This window comes from Emys orbicularis, chromosome 1, assembly GCF_028017835.1.
Source record: "Emys orbicularis isolate rEmyOrb1 chromosome 1, rEmyOrb1.hap1, whole genome shotgun sequence".
Lineage (NCBI taxonomy): Eukaryota > Metazoa > Chordata > Testudines > Emydidae > Emys > Emys orbicularis.
Window position 1 is genome coordinate 371,353,623 of NC_088683.1, and position 20,285 is coordinate 371,373,907.

At 45.9% G+C, this 20,285-nt stretch overlaps 1 protein-coding gene across 1 annotated transcript; it reads right to left on the bottom strand.

Annotated features, from left to right (window-relative positions):
* Positions 1 to 18,560: 18,560 nt before the first annotated feature.
* Positions 18,561 to 19,508, bottom strand: LOC135883833 (olfactory receptor 52R1-like). The gene has a single exon (XM_065411092.1). It carries the CDS (start codon positions 19,506 to 19,508, stop codon positions 18,561 to 18,563), a length of 948 nt encoding a protein of 315 aa, XP_065267164.1.
* Between the last annotated feature and the right edge of the window lie 777 nt (positions 19,509 to 20,285).

The following is a 20,285-nucleotide window of genomic DNA, read 5'->3' on the forward strand; positions in this document are numbered from 1 at the left end:
ATACCGTACGTTCCCCTGACGTCCTGTATGTGCCCAGAGTCTAGAGTGATGGGTCCAGTACGAATGTCTGGATGGAGAGACAATGTTAACATGAGACACTACATGCACTACTGGAGGCAGTTCTCATGGCTGAAGCAGATTAGTCGCTCTTCACACACTGAAAAATGACATTTTCATTATTCAGAGAAATGAATTATGAACAACGGACCCTATTAATGCTAATTCCATATTTTATGGTGCTCCATGCATCAATAATTCCTACACGTCATGGGGGTGGGTGAACCTTAATAGGCACCAGCCAGAAACTCAAGTGTGGATACTTGCTATCCATCATTGTTACTTAATGAAATCAAACCAAGGCTACAAAGACCATGCTGTAGGGAGTTCCCATTCACCCAGTGGTTCAAAATCTGAGAGTGTGTGTGGGGGGGGGGGAAGCTTTGCCAAGATATGTACTGGAGGGAACATCCCAACTAGAAAACACCTGAGGGAAAAGACCTACAAGTCATTGATAGCTGCTTAATGTAAATACCTGCTCATTTGCAGCAGTGGCAAAACAAAAGGCAATTTTTGGATGCCTAATGAATGGGTTGGAGAATATCCTGCTCTGGACATGTGCTCAGTTTTGATCACTCAGTCTCTATAAAGGATATAGCAGAGAGAAAGGGGATTTCCAAGACAGGCTATGAGAATGGGGGAGGTTGCAATATGCATACAGACTGAAAAGTCTGGTGCTGTTGAGTTTAGAGAAGAGACAAAGAAGGGGGCATATGATAGAGGAGAACAAAATAAAGAATGGAACTGATTGCATTCAAATGGACAAAGAGAACATTTCCCAACCAGTAATATCTATAGACACTTAATGTTTTAAAAGGGCTAATTCCCCAAAGATGAGGCAAATTATCAGCAAAACCGATTGGGAGGAAAAATGTACACAGAAAAATGGGAATTAAGATTGGGAGTTCTTGGAAAAGAGGTTATCTGATAGCAAAAAGGTCATGATTCCACCACCAAGAAAGTGGACAGCTTTGGTGAAAACCTGAGTTCAGTGGCAAAGTGAATGCAAGAATTAGGAGGTAAATAAAGCAATAATGAACAAATGGGAAAAAGGAAACATAGATAGTAAGAAATATGTATTGGAAGTTATGAAAATTGATAAGAAATATTAAAGACATTAGGAAAAAATGCTTGGAAGGGCTACGAATCACAACAAGTAGGTTATTGAGTCTATTAAGAACAAAAGAAATCCTAGAAAAAATACTGGCCAATTACTAGAGGAAGAAAGGAAACTTGTTAATGTTACAGAAAAGGTAGATGTGCTCAAGAGATTGTTTTGTTCTGCATTTGGAAAGAAGTAGTATGATGTACTCATATCACACGAGGTTATGAAATACTGTCCAGTCCAGTATCAGAGGGGTAGCCGTGTTAGTCTGAATCTGTAAAAAGCAACAGAGGGTCCTGTGGCACCTTTAAGACTAACAGAAGTATTGGGAGCATAAGCTTTCGTGGGTAAGAACCTCACTTCTTCAGATGCAAGAAGTGAGGTTCTTACCCACGAAAGCTTATGCTCCCAATACTTCTGTTAGTCTTAAAGGTGCCACAGGACCCTCTGTTGCTTTGTCCAGTCCACTAACAGTCAAGGAGGATGTTAAACAGCATCTACAGTAGAAACTTAGAATTAAGAGCACCAGAGTTATGAGCTGGCCAATCAACCACACATCTCATTTGGAAACAGAAGTACGCAATCAGGCAGCAGCAGAGCCAAAAACAAAAAAACCAAAACCTGCAAATACAGGACAGTTCTGTGTTAAACATAAATTATTAAAAAAAAATAAAGGGAGAACTTAAAAAATAAGATTTGTCAAGGCTAGGAAACAATGGAAAAGCTGGTATGGGATTAGTTCAAAAAAAGTTTAGGAATATAATTAATGTCAGTCAGGGTTTGCGGAAAAGGCGTCTTGTCAAATAAACCCAATTTCATCGTTTAAACTTTTGCTTGATCAAGGGAACCACTCTGATGCAATAAGATTTCTCTGAGGCATTTGAGTCAGTAGGGGAAAACATTCAGAAAAAAAATGAACACTATCCAATATCAGTAGAGCACATGGACTAAAAAGTGGCTAACTGACAGATCTCAGAAAGCACTGGTCAATGGGCCATTGTCAGAAAATGGGGCTGTTTCTAGTGGTGTTCTGCACAGATCAGTTCTCGGCCTGATGCTTTTCAGCATTTTCAGCAAGGATCTGGAAGCAAGTAGAGAATCTCTGAAGATAAACTTTGCGGGTGACCCAAAGTTTGCCAGAGTGGTAAAAATGAGGAGGCCAGGGCAGGCACACCGATTGATCTGGAGCATTTGGTGAGCTGGGTCCATACAAACAAACTGTTTTAATACAGTCACAGTACAGCGTGAGCTCCCAGTGCCATGCTCTGGCCAGAAGGGCTGATATGATCCTTGACTGCACAAACCGGGGAGTGGTGAGTTGGAGCAGGGGAAGGATTTTACCTGTGCATATGGCATTGGTGAAACTGATGTGGAAAAAATGGAGAGTGTGCAGAAAAGAGCCACAAAAATGAGTGGAGGCTGGAGAAAATGCCAGAAAGTCAGAGACATAAAGAGCTTCATCTATTTATATTATCAAAAAGACAATCAAGGAGATACTTTCATCAGGAGAAAACCTTGGGTACTAACATGCTCTGTAATCTAGCAGAGAAAGGCAGAGCAAGGCCCAGTGCCTGGAAGCTGAAGCGAGACAAATTCCACCTAGAAATAAGGGCCAAATGTTTAATACTGACAGTGAATAACATTTGGAACACACTGCGAAGGAAAGTGATGGATTTTCCAACTCCCCATACTGTACAGGGAGACTTTGGCAAACCAGTAAAGTGTCTAAAACCACTATGGCTTATTGTTAAAAGCAACCTCGTCAGCAAGCTGTAAATTGGCCATTCAGCAATCTCAGCTTGACCAAGGCAGGAGAAGAGGGGAGGTTTGGGTGCCACAGAAAGGGCAGCTTGACCCCGCGTCCTTCCTGATAAGAATTGTGTTGAAGTTGCTGATACATGCATTTGAAAAGAGCAGGATGTACCCCCAGGAATGTCTATTGGGGTCTCAAGAATGCAGGCTCTGGAAAGACCCACACCTGGTTAATCAATAATCAGAAGGAACCTCTTGCTCGATCATTAAAACTGCTTACTTAACAAGGTTTCTGTAAGGGACATGTCATTCTATTACTAATGTATAAATAAGGGGACTCCTTTGGGGGACTTTTCAGGACTGGTCTCTCCCTCTGGATGCATCTTGTGTTCCCCACCGGCAGATGGGCTGCCACTGTGCCAGTCGAGAGCCACACACAGCTTTGGTAATTATCAAGGGTTGGGGGTGTTTTACTAACTTGTTGTGGACGTGTGTAAGTGCTTGAGACTAAGTAAAGTTTAGCTTTAAGTGAAAGCACTCTTGTGTTGTCCTGTTTGTGCCAGCCATCTATCGGTCGGAAGGCCGTGTCTCCCCTGATTTATTTCCTGACACCTCGCACAGAGTAAAAGTTACCAAGAGCTTTGGGTTGAAAGAACCCCGGGTAACAATACCTGCAGATCCAGACTGGATGCTTTTGTGGAAGATCTGCTTGAGGGCTTGTCTACACTGAAAATGCTAGAAAGGCACTACTCACACTGACAGCAGGGGTTCTCCCTTAGGTGATCCGCCTCCCCGAGAGGTTCTAGCTAGGGTCAATGGAAGAATTCTTCCCTTGACCTCATGCTGTCTACAGCAGATTAGGTTGATATTGCTACATCTCTCAGGGATGTGGATTTTTTTGTGATTTGAAAAAAAGAAAATGCAGTTTGGGGTTGAATTAACAGAGGCATAGCATGCAAGTCACGGGAGGTAATAGTATTAATCTACTTGGCACTGCTTAGGCCTCAGCTGGAGTATTGTGTCCAGGATGGGTCACCAATGTATAGGGAAGATGTAGAGAAATAGGAAAGGATCCAGCGGCAAGGGACAAAGAAGAGCCAAAGGATGGAATACAAGTCACTGGAGCAAAGGCTGATGGAACTGGGTATATTTAATTTGGAAAAGAGTAGACTAAGGGGGGACATGACAACGTCTTCAGATACTTGAAAGGCTGCTGCAAAAAATGTTGAAATAAAGTTGTTCTTTCTTATCACAGCAGGCGGGACAAGAGTCAATGGTTTCAAACCAAAGCATAACAGATTTAGATGAAATCTCAGGAAAAACGTCCTAACTGTAAGAACAGGAGAACAATTGAACAAACGGTTCAGGAAGTCGTAGAAGCTCCTTCGCTGGAGGTTTCCAAAGAAGGCTGGATAGTCATCTGTCTGCGGTGGTTTAGACACAACAAACCCTGCATCTTGGCAGGAGGTTAGGCTCGATGACCCTTGTCGTCCCTTTCACCCTGTTGCTCTATGATTCTACAATGTAAAATCCTAGTGTAGACCAGGTCTTAGTCAAACACAGATAATTGGGTTCAATCATTTCCATCAGTATTGGGCTAACTGGGTGAAATTTAATGGCCTGTATTATACAAGAGGTCAAACTGGATGATATAAAGGTCCCTTCTGGCCTTCAATTCTATGAATCAATCTATAAAGAAAGTGTATCAGCCATTTATATCTATTCTGCCTCACAACACAGGAACATGGGAACATTCAATTACATTGAAAGTCTGAACCTATAACACTGAGAAATGAAAATTATTTTCATAATCCATATTTGGCCTGTGGAACTCCTTGCCACAGACATTATTGGAGCAAAGAGCTTAGCTGAATGGAAATTACAAATGGATTGGCCATTGTAGGTGGTGCTGGTGGCACCAAGCTTAGTTAAGATTGGCTGACATCTTCAATTAGAAGACCTTATTTTCAGTTGCTTATAAGTTTGCCAGACTTTAAGGGTTTGGACTGAAATTTCCCATGCTGGGTGTCTCCTTCTGGTTGAACTGTTTTTTGAAAGCTTCAGGCATAACAGGTCAGTCGACTTCTGGAATGAAGCTAGGACAGAAGATGTCTTGCCCATGTTGAACATTTCTTATAATTATTCCAGTGAGGAGCTGTAACAGTGTGCAGGTGGTCCCCTGTATCTCCTACTGCTTCTGTGCCCACAAACCATCCAGAGACCTCTGCTTTGGTGCAATCATTCATGCTCTTTATTTACCTTACCAGTTCCCACCACCTTGCAGCTACAGACAGTGTCAGGTTTACAGCCAGCAGGGGAGAGTAGCCTCTAACTCCCTGGCTCCTATCTTTCCTCTCCCATGGCTTCCTTCCCGCCAGCCTTTATGTAGGCCCTGGCTAACAAGGCTGGCAGCTGTTCCCTATTTGCCACTTAGGCCTGGGTTTACTCAGCCAGCTCCAATTCCCCTTTCCTGATTGAAGCTGGCGTGGCAGAGGTCTGGCTTAGGGTTTCCTAGCCAGCACACTGTCACAGAAGCCCTAGCATCTCCATGCTTCCCAGCAGGTAAAAATCAGGTAGCAGCCCCCCAATTAACAGCAGAACCCTTAAATGCAAGAGGAGGAGGTGACAGTGTCTGTGCTTTAACACACAGCTGGCTCCTGAGGTGTTTACTCAATTCTTACTCCAAGGCGAGTTTACCTTAGTGGGGCCTGAGAAAACTACTGGCCACAGCCTCAGAATTTGGACTTGTACATGTACTCAAACCTTTCATCCTGAAAGATCCTCTGTGACACGAAATTCAGCCACCTTGGGGCTGGAGGCCATCATCTGGAGCGGGCAGAGGTGCACATAAAAGAGTGACATTTTGGCCCATGATACTGGAGGAAACCCAGCACCTCTGCAAGGGCCATGGGATGTTTAATGGCTGTGCACAGCGGAAAGGACAACAGACATATTCTCTATGCCATCACACCCGCATTGCACTGGGTTTGTCGAGCAGGTGAGCTCCTGAGCAAGAGATGGGTACCTGTGAATTCTGAGATGGAAGTGTCCTCCCTTGGAATCCCCCCCAGGTAGCCGTGTCCCACACCTCTCTCAGCCCAGCATCTGCAGCAGCATCCAACCAAAAGAGCTGATACAGCGGTGTACACTTTTTATAATATAGCTCTGTGCAATCCCAGGGGGGTTCACTCGGCCTCTAGTGGAAAAATGAGCATCTGAATGTAAACACGCTGGAGACAAGCCTGTCTGTGCTTCCTTGTTCTTTATCCAACTTTAGGGACTCTGTGCTGAGTCAGAGAGGAATTGGCTGCTCCATGTAGTTGTGTATTTAAAAAATATAGTTGATTAGTAAGAAAACTAGGGATAATGCCTAAGTCTCCATAGGGCCCGATAACTGCCCAGGATGGCTGGGTAGATAGTAGGCAGATAAATATGGATAAAGATGCCTGAGGGGAGAAATGAACACTATCTGCAGAGATACGGGTTTCTCAGTAAAGGATCAGAAATCAGTAATTCTCATATGTAATTATCATCATACTGTGTAGCACCTTTCATTGAAGGATCTTCAAAACACATATCAAAGGAAAGTCACTATGAACATATCCCAAGTATACTGATAGGTAAACTGAGGCACAGTGAGAGGTGACTTGGCCAAGGTTACACAGTGAATGACAGAAAGAATTGAGTGGTCCTGTCTTCCCTGCTGTAACCATGGTCTCTCCATCAGTAAATGAGTGCATGACAAGAGGGAAAAGGAATCAGGTTTAGCAGGGCCTGTTCATTGGATGGGTGTGACGGAGTTCCCCATGCTGCAGCCTGGAACTGGGGTACCGCCAAGTCCTCTGGCATACCAGTCTGGGCCGCCTCTCACACTGTGATGCTGTAACAAGCTGCAATCCTCTCCAGGTTTTGCACTTACACAGCTAAACACAGACAGGTGCACACACAGCTGTAGTTATATGAATGGTTTCACTAGCCACACATGAACCAAGAACAATAGAGAGGCTCCAGATGGTTCCCCACGGCTCCCAAGCCTAGGACCCCATAGTTGAACCATCTTGCCCTTGGCAGAAGCCTGACCAGTGTAAGTTAATTACCCAGTCTGCTCCTTCCTCAATGTGGAGAGGACAATGCACCAGCCTCTGTTCCTGATTTCTCTTCTACATTTCAAACAACACACTGTTTTAGGTAAAGAAAAATATAAAACAGATTTATTAACTATAGAAAGAGATTGTAAGTGATTATAAGTAATAGTGTACAGATCAAAGTTGGTTACCTAAAAAATAAACAAAATTGCAATCTACATTTCTATACACTAGACAGGATTTGAATCAAGCCGTCTGTCACTCTGATGGTACCCACTCCCCTCCCGGAGCTGAGATAGAACCCAGGAGTGCTTACGAGGTCTCTCTCTGCAGATATTGTAACAAAGTAAGAACACACATTAAAATTTCAAATCTAACCAGTGTCCTTTAAATGGCTTGCCACAAGATGCCAGAACCTGTTAGTATTAGAACTGACTGGGTCTACAATTTATTTAATTTTCTTTCTTTTATATAGGAACTAGATACAGTGCTCCTCTCTGCTAATTGCTAAGTTATCTGCCAAAAAACTAGAGATCTCAAGAGCCTAAGTAGCCCCTGGAATCACGGCTAAAGTTGCCACCCCTACCAAAATCTGAAATGGCTCCCTTGTAGCTGTGGACGGGGAGGGATGTGTGTGAACAAAGGACAAAGGACAAGGACAAAGGACAAGAACAAAGAACAAAGAGTGTGTGTGTGTGTGTGTGTGTGTGTGTGTGTTGCTTCTGCCTAGACAGATGGGTTTGTTGGTATAATGGGAATAAGTAAGAGCAGTTAAAATATTACTGGGCATAGTGGGAGTATAATATACGAATGCACACTTTAAGATTGCCTCAACTCTTATCTTAAGGCAAGATCAAGCAACCAGTTGGGAGGGGACTGCAAGAATTGGGGGGAAGGTATAAAACACTAAAAGGGTGAAGAAATGCCTGTCCCTGACCATAGCACAACTTCATTCTTTACCCCTCCAATGGGACACAAAAGAGGTGGGACAAAGACCTTAGATTCAAGACTCCACAAAACAGAACATGACTATAAATTGTAAGGGGTGGTACTGAGGGTGTGAATTTCCAGAATAATTATGCCTGCTAAGGAGGGGGGCAGATGGGACACTGGGAAACAAGGCTCTAAGGCATAAGTGTTATGGACATGCTTGCTGGAAACTAACCTCAATAAACATCTCATTGCCTGCACCTCAGACTTCTGGTCTTCTGCTTTCTGTCTGCATGACAAGAACCAGAGAAGAGGGTGAAGGGAAAGCCCTCTAACAGTGAAAGGGGGAGGGAAGGAGAGGAGTGAGATCTTGGGGGAAGAGGCAGAGCAGGGTTGGAGCTTTGGCAGAAGAGGTGGGGAAAGGGGCAGGGCTTAGGGGGCCCAGTTACCAACAATTAGATTGATGGCAACCCAAAGAGTTATATATAGAAGTGGGTTTTAGCCCAAGAAAGCTTATGCTCAAATAAATTTGTTAGTCTCTAAGGTGCCACAAGTACTCCTGTTCTTTTTGCGGATACAGACTAACACGGCTGCTACTCTGAAATATATAGTCCTGTTTCCCATTTTGTCACACTGACACAGCACAGTAAGATCAGGAAAGAATTTAATGTCTTTTTCACCGTCCAGTAAGTGATTCAGGGAAGAGGGCCCAACACATGCTATACTGACCCCCTGAATTGTCCCTCTCACTTTCCTTTTTCAGGAGTGTCACCTGTGCTTTCTGTTTCTCCGACCTCAGCCTCACACACATAACTGAATGAACAGACATTTTGCTATAATATCTGGGGAGCCATTTGTCCCGTAAGTCATCATCAATATCCTCATGGCAAGTCCCAAAGGAATGTAGCCTCCTTGCAAACCGAGCGCTGCCTAGATCTATCTCTGGGAAGGTGTTTAAGGTGGTCTGGCTGTATATTCACACAGTGGCAGTACTGAAGCTTTTGTCACCCATGTGATTGCTGGCTGTGTAATGGCATTTCTCTATATGTCCAATTCAGAATTTGCTGATCTTTCACTCTAGTAATGTGTCCCCAGCAAGAAAACTGCCAAAACTGACCCAGGACTGATGGGGGCAGTTGCTGTGTTCAGCTTTCAAAATCCTCACTCCTGATCTTGTGCTGCCTATTGATACAGAGTAGCTTCTGGAGACCAGGAGCACTGAAAACGTCAGCCCAGAGTTCCTTGGCCTTCCTCAGACATGCCCCCACCCCCCGCCCATATTGCTCCCATCCATGGGAGTACCCATTGTTCTATAGATCTGCAGTGTTGCAGGAAACCTGCTGACATGACATCTCCACAAAGGCTGCGGAAGGGAACAGGGCAGCAGCTGCTGCTGTACGAGAGCCCACATCTTTTGAGCAGACTCCAGCCCTATCTATGAAGCTGCCACCTGCCCAACAATCCCTCCAGACAGGTTAATACCGAGCTGGTTGCAGTTTGCAGCTGCAGGCTGCTTGCTGGTCATGGCCAGGGACTTCGTTTTACCTGGATTAATAACCAGACTAATGCGCCCTGCTTCATGCCCAGCCAGATTAGCTCTCAGATGTAGCGATTCTCAGTGCTACACCTGCCATTGCCACTGAACTCTATAGAGTGGCATCCCTTTAGTGTTTGAAACTGGCACCTAGGGTGGGTGTGACACACTGTATCTCGGGGGAACACCCTGCACCCCCATGTTCATCCTTATAATATGATTGTGTGGTATCCAATGAAAAGTTTGTCATGTCGGGTGTCGTTGGCAGGCTCATGATGCACTGAGCATTGTTGTTATAGTAATGTAATAGATAGTAATTTCATGTATATAGTTATGAGGCTGAAAATTTGTCCTCATAGCTTAAAACGAGCCCAGGCAAAAACTCTCCATGAGCAGAGCGGAAGTTCACACCTCATCAGGGCATGTATGGGACAAACCCAGCCCAGCCTCACAGGAACAAAGGACACTGAGCTAGGCAGCAACAAAGGACTCTCAAGTGACTCTTGGACTCTCAAGTGAGTCACCCCCCTTCCCTTGGTCTGTTTGGGACTACGATGAGGTAATGATCACCTGACTCTGAAGGGGGGGGGGCAAAGCCAAGAGAGAAGAAAGAACATGACAAAAGGGAGAGACATTTGCCCTGCTCTCTCTCTTCCACCTACATCTACAGGCACCACACCAAGTGACTGAAGTGCTGGTCAAAGGGGAGATCCTGGCTGAAGGGCAAGCAGCCAGCCTGTGGTGAGAAGCATCTAACTTGGAAGGGCACTGAAAGTGTTAAGATCTGCTTAGAATGTGTTTTGCTTTTAATTTCATTTGATCAAATCTGACTTGTTGTGCTTTGACTTATAATCACTTAAAATCTGTCTTTGTAGTTAATAAATGTGTTTGTTTATTCTACGCGAAGCAGTGCGTTTGGTTTGAAGCATGTCAGAGGCTCCCCTTGGGGTAACAAGGCTGGTACATATCAATTTCTTTGTTAAATTGGTGAACTCATACAAGCTTGCAACGTCCAGCAGGCATAACTGGACACTGCAAGACGGAGGTTCCTAGGGTTGTGTCTGGGACCGGAGATATTGGCTATTGTCGTTCAGTAGCACAGTCCAAGCAGTGGCTGGCCAAAAGTGCTCACTTTTGTGCTGGGAGCAGCTTACATGCCAGAGGCTGTGCATGAACAGCCCAGGAGTGGGGTTCTCACAGCAGTGCAGGGTAAGGCTGGCTCTCAGAGTCAAGGATTGGAGTGACCTAGCAGATCACCGGTCCAGATAACAGCAGGGGAAAATCACAGTGGGGGGCTTGTCTACACCACACAACTTTTAGCAACAAAGCTGTGTCAACACAGCCTTGTCGCTAAAAGTCACCGTGTGTAAACGCTCTTTGTCAATACTTTGTCAGCACTTTTGCTGACAAAATACTTCCAGCCCCATGAGTGGCATTAGCTTTGTCGGCAGAAGAGCGCTCCTGCCGACAAAGCCACATTCACACTGCCACTTGCATCGGCAAAACTTTTGTCTTTTGTGGGGGGGAGGGGGCTTTTTTAAGTACCCGTCGACAACTTTGCAGTGTAGACAAGCCCTGGGATGCACATTAGAAGTGGCAGAGAGACAGGGGGAAGGAGGTAAAAAAAGCACAGGGCGAGATGTCTCACAATGCACGGAGTGGGAGAGAGACAGATGGGACAAAACCCACTAGAACAGGGACTCCTTGTCTCTTCCATTCTAGGAAGCACTTTCCAAGGGAGAGACAAATCCCCTCCCTGATGCTAAACTGGGACTGACTGGCTCAAGGCAGCCCAGCTGGATCAGTCCAGGAACCAGAGCACTCTGGGAAACACCGAGGGAAGAGGCAAGTGTGCCACATTTGGGTGAAGAGAACATCTTGTGGACACTACCCAGAAAGTTTGAGATGGCCCAGCCCCACTCCCCTTCCAGTCACAGCTCCAGGTTTGCTATGACAGTCCTTTTCAAGCTCCCATGCCTGGACACCCACCAGGAAGCTGTGTTTGGTTCCCACACACTGGCCCCTTGTGCTGTTGAGTCGGAGCAGCATTCAGGCACTACTCTGGCTCTGGGTTTCTAGGCCCACTCTGGGATGAAGCTTCCATACTAGCACCTCCCACTAGGAGCGGAGACCTGCACACGAAACACCAAGGTCCTGAGACTTGTTTTGGCCCATCTCCTGCAGACTCTTCAATTGCTTCAGCACATTCTTCCCAGAGGTCCCCTTGGGCCCACTCTTTTTGCAGTTTCTCTCTTTCAGGGCACACAATCATTCAAGCAAACACACCCAGGCCTTGCAAAAGGGGTTGCTAAAACAATTTCTCTACTTTAGACAGGACAAGAGATATCCAGTGTGGTGAGTCCCTCCCTGGCTGCTAATTGGAACTGGGGTACAGTTCAGACCTCTGTCTCACCAATATGGGGTCCCTCTTGCACTGTGATGTTGTGACAACCTGGAAAACCCTCCAAGCTTGCACTCACACCAACATCCACAGGCAGAGACCACATCCACACGTGCTCATGAATGCTTTGGGCAACCACTCATGAACTCACATAGGGAAGCTCCAGCCAAAATACCCCCAGCTCCCTAGCCGAGGATGCCAGAGTTGTACTGTCCATTCCTAGTCAAAAGTCTGACCACTATGCCTTTATTACCCATTTCACCCCTCCCTTGATGTGAAGAGGACCCTGCAAAATCATTTGTTAAATGAGCTGAGGTTTTCCCCAAATTTTAAGCAAACCACACTGTTTTAGGTAAAATATAAAAAACAGCTTTATTGACTAGATAAAGATAAATTTTAAGTGACTATAAGTAATGGCAGATGACAGAACTAAGAGCAATGGTCTCAAGTTGCAGTGGGGGAGGTCTAGGTTGGATATTAGGAAACACTATTTCACTAGGAGGGTGGTGAAGCATTGGAATGGGTTACCTAGGGAGGTGGTGGAATCTCCTTCCTTGGAGGTTTTTAAGGCCCGGCTTGACAAAGCCCTGGCTGGGATGATTTAGTTGGGATTTGGTCCTGCTTTGAGCAGGGGGTTGGACTAGATGACCTCCTGAGGTCCCTTCCAACTCTGATATTCTATGATTCTATGAATAGCAATCAGATCAAAGATGGTTACCTGAGAAATAAAGAAAATCACAGTCTAAGTCTCATACTCATAGACTCAGGCTAGGTCTACACTGCGGGGGGGGGGGGGGGGTTCAACCTAAGATATGCAACTTCAGCTACATGAATAGCGTAGCTGAAGTTGCGTATTTTAGGTCGACTTACCTGGCTGTGAGGACGGTGGCAAGTCGACTGCTGCCGCTCTGCCGTTGACTCCGCTTCCGCCTCTTGCCGCGGTGGATTTCCAGAGTCGACGGCAGAGCGATCAGGGATCGATTTTATCACGTCTTCACTAGACGCGAGAAGTCGATCCCCAATAAATCGATTGCTACCCGCCGATCCGGCGGGTAGTGAAGACGTGCCCTCATAGACTTTAAGGTCAGAAGGGACCATTGTGATCATCTAGTCTGGCCTCCTGCACAATGCAGGCCACAGAATCTCACCCACCCACTCCTGTAACAAACCCCTAACCTATACCTGAGTTATTGAAGTCCTCAATAAGTGTATTTAGTCATACACTCAATTGGATTTGAACCAAGCAATGTGTCACCATGTTAGATAGTACCAACAGTCCATTAGGCTTCCATACACAGGCTAGAAATCCCTTCAGCTTGGCACCAGCACTTCCCACAGTTCAGTCTTTGTTCCTCAGGTGTTTCCAGGTGTTTCTGTGTGGGCAGTGAGGCCACTTGTTTATAGCGCTGCTCCTTTTATAGTTTCTTCAATATGATGGGAATCCCTTCGGTCCAAGCCAATTTCCCAGCACAGTTTTTGGAAGGCTCACCAGGTGGAGGATTAACTTTTCCTATGGCCTATCTTTTCCCTTAATAGCCCGTTATCTGGAATAGACCCTTCACAATTGGCTGTCTAGACTGGAAGCATCTTGCCCTGTGGGTGTCACCTAGGTGCAACCACATTTGGAATACAGATACATACTCAATATTAATAACTCCAAACACAAACATGATACATGCATACAAATAGGATAATCATATTCAGCAAATCAGAACATTTTGTAAAAGATTCATCAAAATTATGTCATAATAATACCATAATCATATCACTGTGATGAATATGGTACGCAGAGTGTCACACGCAGGTCTAGGTAAACACAATATGACACCTGCCTGCCATTCCTTGCCTCAGTATCCTCACCACCCTGGAGCATTCTTTGGGATTTGGTCAAAGCTCTCTAGGGTATCAAGGGGCCACCTTATGCAACTCATGACTTCCTCCAGCTGGAGTCTGGCTCTCTGCTGCAGCCATAGCCCTGCAATCAAAGAGTCCCCTCTCCCATGCTTGTGCTGTTAACAAGGTTTCCTCCCATCTGGATTTTACCCGGACAGTCTGGTTTTTGGCTTCTGTGTCCAGGTGCCATTTAGGGTTGCCAAGTACCAGGTTTTCAATGGGAAAGTCCAGTGGAAAAGGGGATCTGGCAGTGTCCAGTTATTGAAGGGCTGGGGGAGGTCCCAGGTCATTCACCCCATCAGCAGCTGCTCAGTTGAGGCTGCCTCCTATCTGCAGGCTGGCTCCTTCTCAGGCTGCAGCATCTCCCGTCCCAGCCCCGGAGCAGAGGGAGCTCAGCTGGTCAGGGCCACCGTTTAGGGGGTGGGGGTGGCTCTAGTCCCACCTGAGTTTTGTACCTGAGGTCTGCTCACAGCGGACGCCCTAGCCCCAGATGGAGCTCTTAACTGCAACACAGCTTGAGAGTGATATGTGATGAGTGCAGTGCTTCTCCCAGCTTCCATCTGTGGGGCAGGGAATTTGTTCAGAAACAGAGGCAGGATGATTAAATAACAAAAGGCTTGTCACTAAACTATGTTAAGGATCATTAGATGAGATTGAAAGCATTGCAAGGCACTTAAAAGATCGGAAGCAAAGGGTAGGAATAAATGGTGAGAATGGAGACAGGTAAATAGTGGTGTCCCCCACGGGTTTGTCCTGGGACCAGTCCTATTCAACACATTCATAAATGACCAGAAAATGGGGTAAACATTGAGGTGGCAAAATTTGCATATGATACAAAACTACTCAAAATAGTTAAGTCCCAGGCACACTCTGAAGAGCTACAAAAGGATCTCTCAAAACTGTGACTGGGCAATAACATAGAAAATGAAAATCAATGTTGATAAATGCAAAGTAATGCACATTGGAAAACAAAATCCGAACTATACATATAAAATCATGGAGTGTAAATTAGCTGTTATCACTCAAGAAAGAGATATTGGAGTCATTGTGGATCATTCTCTGAAAACATCCACTCAATGTGCAGCGGCAGTCAAAAAAGCAAACAGAATTTTTGGAATCATTAAGAAAGGGGTAGATAATAAGGCAGAAAATATCGTAATGCCTCTATATAAATCCATGATACACCCACATCTTGAATACTGCATGCAGATGTGGCCACCCCACATCAAAAAAGATATATTGGAATTGGAAAAGATTTAGAAAAGGGCAACAAAAATGATTAGGGGTATGGAATGGCTTCTGTATGAGGAGAAATTAATAAGCCTGGGACATTTCAGCTTGGAAAAGAGATGACTAAGGGGGATATGATTGAGGTCTATAAAATCATGACTGGTGTAGAGAAAGTAAATAAGGAAGTGCTATTTACTCCTCTCATAATACAAGAACTAGAGGTCACCAAATGCAATTAATAGGCAGCTGGTTTAAAACAAACAAAAGGAAGTGTTTGTTCACACAATGTACAGTCAACCTTTGGGACTCTTTGCCACAGGATGTTGTGAAGGTCAAGACTATAACAGGGTTCAAAACAAGATCTAGATAAATTCATGGAGGATAGGTCCATCAATGGCTTTTAGCCAGGATGGGCAGGGACCATGTCCCTAGCCTCTGTTTGTCAGAAGATGTGGATGAGCGGCAGGGAATGGATCACTTGATTATTTCCTGTTCTATTCATTCCCTCTAGAGTGCCTGGCATTGGCCACTGTCAGAGACAGGATACTGGCTAGATGGACCTCTGGTCTGACCCAGTATGGCTGTTCATATGTTCTTATTTTCAGTAAGTGATTCAGGAAAGAGGGCTCTGCACTCCAGAAAACCAGAGGAAAACTTTAGGTCCCTTTATGAGTAAAGAGCCAGAGCAGCCTGTCCTGGATCTGTTTGGTCCTCAACCCATAGATGATGGGGTTTAGCATGGGGGACACCAGGAGGTACACGTTGGCACTGAGAACATGGAAATGTAGGGGCACATTGTGGCCAAATCGGTGTGTCAGGATGGAGAAGCGAGCTGGGATGTAAAAGGCTAAGATGGCATCATCTGGAAGCAGGTTCCCAGCTGCTCTAGTTTGAAGTTCTTTTTCCCTGAGACTTTCATCTTCCTTAAAAGCACAGGTTCGTTTTTTCTCATGGGACTGTCAGCTGTGCGCCCTCTCCTGGTGCGAGGTGCCCAGGACAGGTCAGTGCTTTCTAGTGACAGACCTGATAGAGAGTTGGGAGACTCAGAGCCAAAATCTCTGCTCTACCTGATTTGGACCAGGAACTTAAACACAGGTCTCCCGCATCCCACGTGAGTGCCCTGATCACCAGGCAAATGGCAATTCTGGGTGGGGTGCTCAGTCTCTCTGTCTGGAGCTCTTCCACTTTGTGCAAATAAACCTTCAGTGGAGCAGGGATTTGAATCTGGGTCTCCCACATTCCAGGGGAGGGCACTAAACTGCTGAGCTATGGGATATTCTGGGGGTGCACACACATGGACACACATGCAAACACTCACATGGACCCATGCGCACACACACACATGTACACCCATGCACACATACACACACGGATGCCCAGACACACCCACAGATGCACACACACAACTATGGACACACCACACATGAACACACATGCAATCCCAATCTGCAAGGCCCCATGGGGGAGGTGTGGTCTGAGGATGCCTAACTGATCGGGCCTGCGAGGGAGATGGGCGGGGGGAACACCAGAATTGAGACCTGAGCAAAGACTCTGAGCAGCTGGTTAGCTGTGGAACAGCGTCAGCACACAGGCTGCTTTGTGCAGGCTACTGGCAGAACCTTAGGCTCCTGCAGGGTTAGGCAGCAGATGAGACGGGACTTGAGAAAGGCAGTGGCGCCTAAGTTCAGTATTTACCTGAGTGCCTTTGTGGATCTAGCCCTGGCCACCTTTCTGGAAGATGCTTTAGTCAAACACAAGTTGAGGTTGTTCAAAGCCAATGGGGATTACTGGCTATGGTTGGAGGAAACACTCAAGTTCACGGACATCCACCTCTCACTTTTAAAGAACTTTTTCCTCCTTTATTTGTACAAGGAGCAGGCTCACTGTGGCAAAACAAGCTTTTTATCTGCTCTTCCCATCCTCCCGTGGCTCTAGTGTCCCAGCTGCTTGTCCTGCTAGATCCAGGGCAATGTCCTTAATTTAGGTGGCTAGCAACTGTAGCACTATCGTGGGAGGAGAACATGGTGTGATGCTGTATGATTGAGTAATGACCATTTTTATCATTGTTGCTACCACAGTTATACAACTGCAACAAATGTTGTACAAAGTATGTCCTGTCAGGTGCCAATGGGAAAGTTATGATTTGCAACGTATGATTGTCTTGTTTATGTGCATGTAACACCTTTGTGTCTGAAGTTATGATTATTGGTGCTGTACAGGTATCAGAGGAGCAATGCCAGTTCATATCCAAAGCAGTGGTGCTGGGGGGTCATTACTCCCAGTTCTTATTCTCAGCTTTGCCACTGACTCATTGTGTGATCTTGTGTAAATCTCACCCGCCTGCCACACAACCCTCAGCTGCTTTTGTATGGCTTCCCGGCTTCCCTCCCTGCTCCTCTGTGGCATTTCGGTCAGAGCACTGTGTTCTCACTGGTTTCAGAGTTGTAGCTGTGTTAGTCTGTATCAGCAAAAACAATGAGGAGTCCTTGTGGCACCTTAGAGACTAACGCATTTATTTGGGCATAAGCTTTCGTGGGCTGAAACCCACTTCATCAGATCCATGTAGTGGAAAATACATTAGGCAGGTATAAATACACAGCACATGAAAAGATGGGAGTTGCTTTACCAAGTGGGGGATCAATGCTAAATGAGCCAATTCAATTAAAGTGGAAGTGGGCTATTATCAACAGTTGACAAGAAGTGGTGAATACCAAGGGAGGGAAAATGACTTTTGTAGTACTAATGAGGCCAATGCAATCAAGGCGGTCCATTTCAAACAGTTGACAAGAAGGTGTGAGTATCAGCAAAGGGAAATTACTTTGTGTAGTGACCCATCCACTCCCAGTCTTTATTCAGGCCTAATTTGATGGTGTCCAGTTTGCAAATTCCAGTTCTGCAGTTTCTTATTGGAGTTTGTTTTTGAAGTTTTTTTGTTGAAGAATTGCCACTTATAAGTCTGTTATTGAGTGTCCAGGGAGATTGGAGTGCTCTCCTACTGGTTTTTGAATGTTACAATTCTTGATGTCTGATTTGTGTCCATTTATTCTTTTGCATCTGGTTTGGCCAAGGTACATGGCAGAGGGGCATTGCTGGCACATGATGGCATATATCACATTGGTAGATGTGCAGGTGAACGAGCCCCTGATGGTGTGGCTCATATGGTTACGTGCCCCTTGAATAGATATGCGGACAGAGTTGGCAACGGGCTTTGTTGCAGGGATAGGTTCCTGGGTTAGTGTTCTTGTTGTGTGGTGTGTAGTTGCTGCTGAGTATTTGAACCTGAAGTGAGATGTGGAGCAGGGGCTGGGCATTGGAGGAAGAAATTGGGCAGAGGTCAGAGCCTCAGGGGTCCATTTAATAGAAATTAGACAGGTGGAATCGCAATGATTTAAGGAGTTGAACACAGAACAATTCCCTAGTTTGTCACACTGACACAGCACAGGAAGGCCAGGAAAGGATTTAATGTCTTTTTGACTGTGTAATAAGTGACTCAGGGTAGAGGGCCCAGCACCATGTTACCAGCCAGCTCTGCAGAGAGCTTAGTCTGAGAGCCAGAGCACCAGGAGAAAACTTTTAAGTCCCCTTATGAGTAAAGAGATGGAGCAGCCTGTCCCGGATCTGTTTGGTCCTCATCCCGTAGATGATGGGATTCAGCATGGGGGGCACCAGGAGGTACACGTTGGCCATGAGAATGTGGAAATGTAGGGGCACATTGTGGCCAAAACGGTACGTGAGTAAGGAGAAAAGACCTGGGATGTAAAAGGCTAAGATGGCGCAGAGGTGGGAGGCGCAGGTCCCAAAAGTCTTAAGCCGGGCATCCTTTGTGGGGAGGCTGAAGATGGCTCTGAGGATCTGGATATAGGACATGGCGATAAAAAGCACATCCACACCAGTCACAGAGAATATCACAAAGAGGCCGTAGTAACTACTGACGCGGATGTCGGCACAGGCCAGCTTCACCACGGCCATGTGCTCACAGTAAGAGTGGGGGATGATGTTGGTTCTGCAATATGGCCACTGCCTCGCCAGTAAGGAATAGGGCAGTATGATCATGCCACCGTGCAGCACCACGGCCAGGCCAATCTTGGCCACCATGCGGTTCGTCAGGATGGTGGAATGTCTCAGGGGATTGCAGATGGCCACATAGCGATCAAAAGCCATGGCCACAAAGATCCCAGACTCCATCACTGAGAAGCAGTGAATGAAGTACATCTGGGTGAGGCAGGCACTGAAATCGATCTCCCTGGAATTCAACCAGAAGATGCTCAGCATTTTGGGAATTGTGCACGTGCATAGGGCCAAGTCGGTGACGGCCAGCATGCAGAGGAAATAATACATGGGACCATGAAGGCTCGGCTCCCTCTTCACTATTAATAGGGTAGTGAAGTTCCCCAAGATGGCTATGGCATACATTGTGCAGAAGGGGATGGAGATCCAGACATAGGCCGCTTCCAGGCCAGGAATGCCCAGCAGGATGAAGGTGGAGGGGTTGGTGAAGTCACTTGTGTTGGAATCTGACATGGAGTTGGTGAGAAGGTGTCCAACTCTGAGACAGAACAGTGTCTCCTGAATGTACTGTACGTCCCCCTGACTTCCTGTATGTGACCAGGGTCTCGGGTGATGGTCGCATTACAAATTCCTAGGTGGAGAGACAATGCGAATATGAGACACTACATGCACAACTGGAGGCTGTTCTCATGGGGGAAGCAGATTGGTCGCTCTTCAGACACTTAGAAGTGACATTTTCATTATTCAGAGAAATGAATTATGAAAAACTGACCCTAATAATGCCACTTCCATATCTGATGGTGCGCCATGCATCAATAATTCCTACATGAGGTGGTGTGGGAACCCTTAACAGACACCAGCAGGAAACATGAGTATGGATAGTGGTTATCTGTCATTGTTCCTTAATGTAGTGAAACCCAGGCTAGAGAATCCATTCTGTAGGCAGTTCCCCATTTACCCGGTTGCTCAAAATCTAAGAGTGGAAAAAACCCAAACCTGTGTGCAGACATGTACTGGGGGAAATATCCCAGGTAGAACATGCCTCAGGGGAAAGACCTGGCATCACTGATATCAGCTCAATGGAAACACCTGCTCATTCACAAAAGTGGCCAAAACAAAAGCAATGATCAGATGCCTATGGAATGGGATGAAGAATAACTTGCTCTGGACATGCACTCAGTTTTGGTCTATAAAGGATATTGCAGATAGGAAGGGGGTTTCCAAGAGGCTAGGAAAATGGGGGAGGCTGCTATATGCAGACAGACTGAAAAGTCTGGGACTGTTTAGTTG

What these genes read in the sequence shown, in the direction of transcription:
- LOC135883833 (XM_065411092.1), bottom strand. Translation starts at nt 19,508, where the DNA reads ATGTCAGATTCCAACACAAGTGACTTCACCAACCCCTCCACCTTCATC.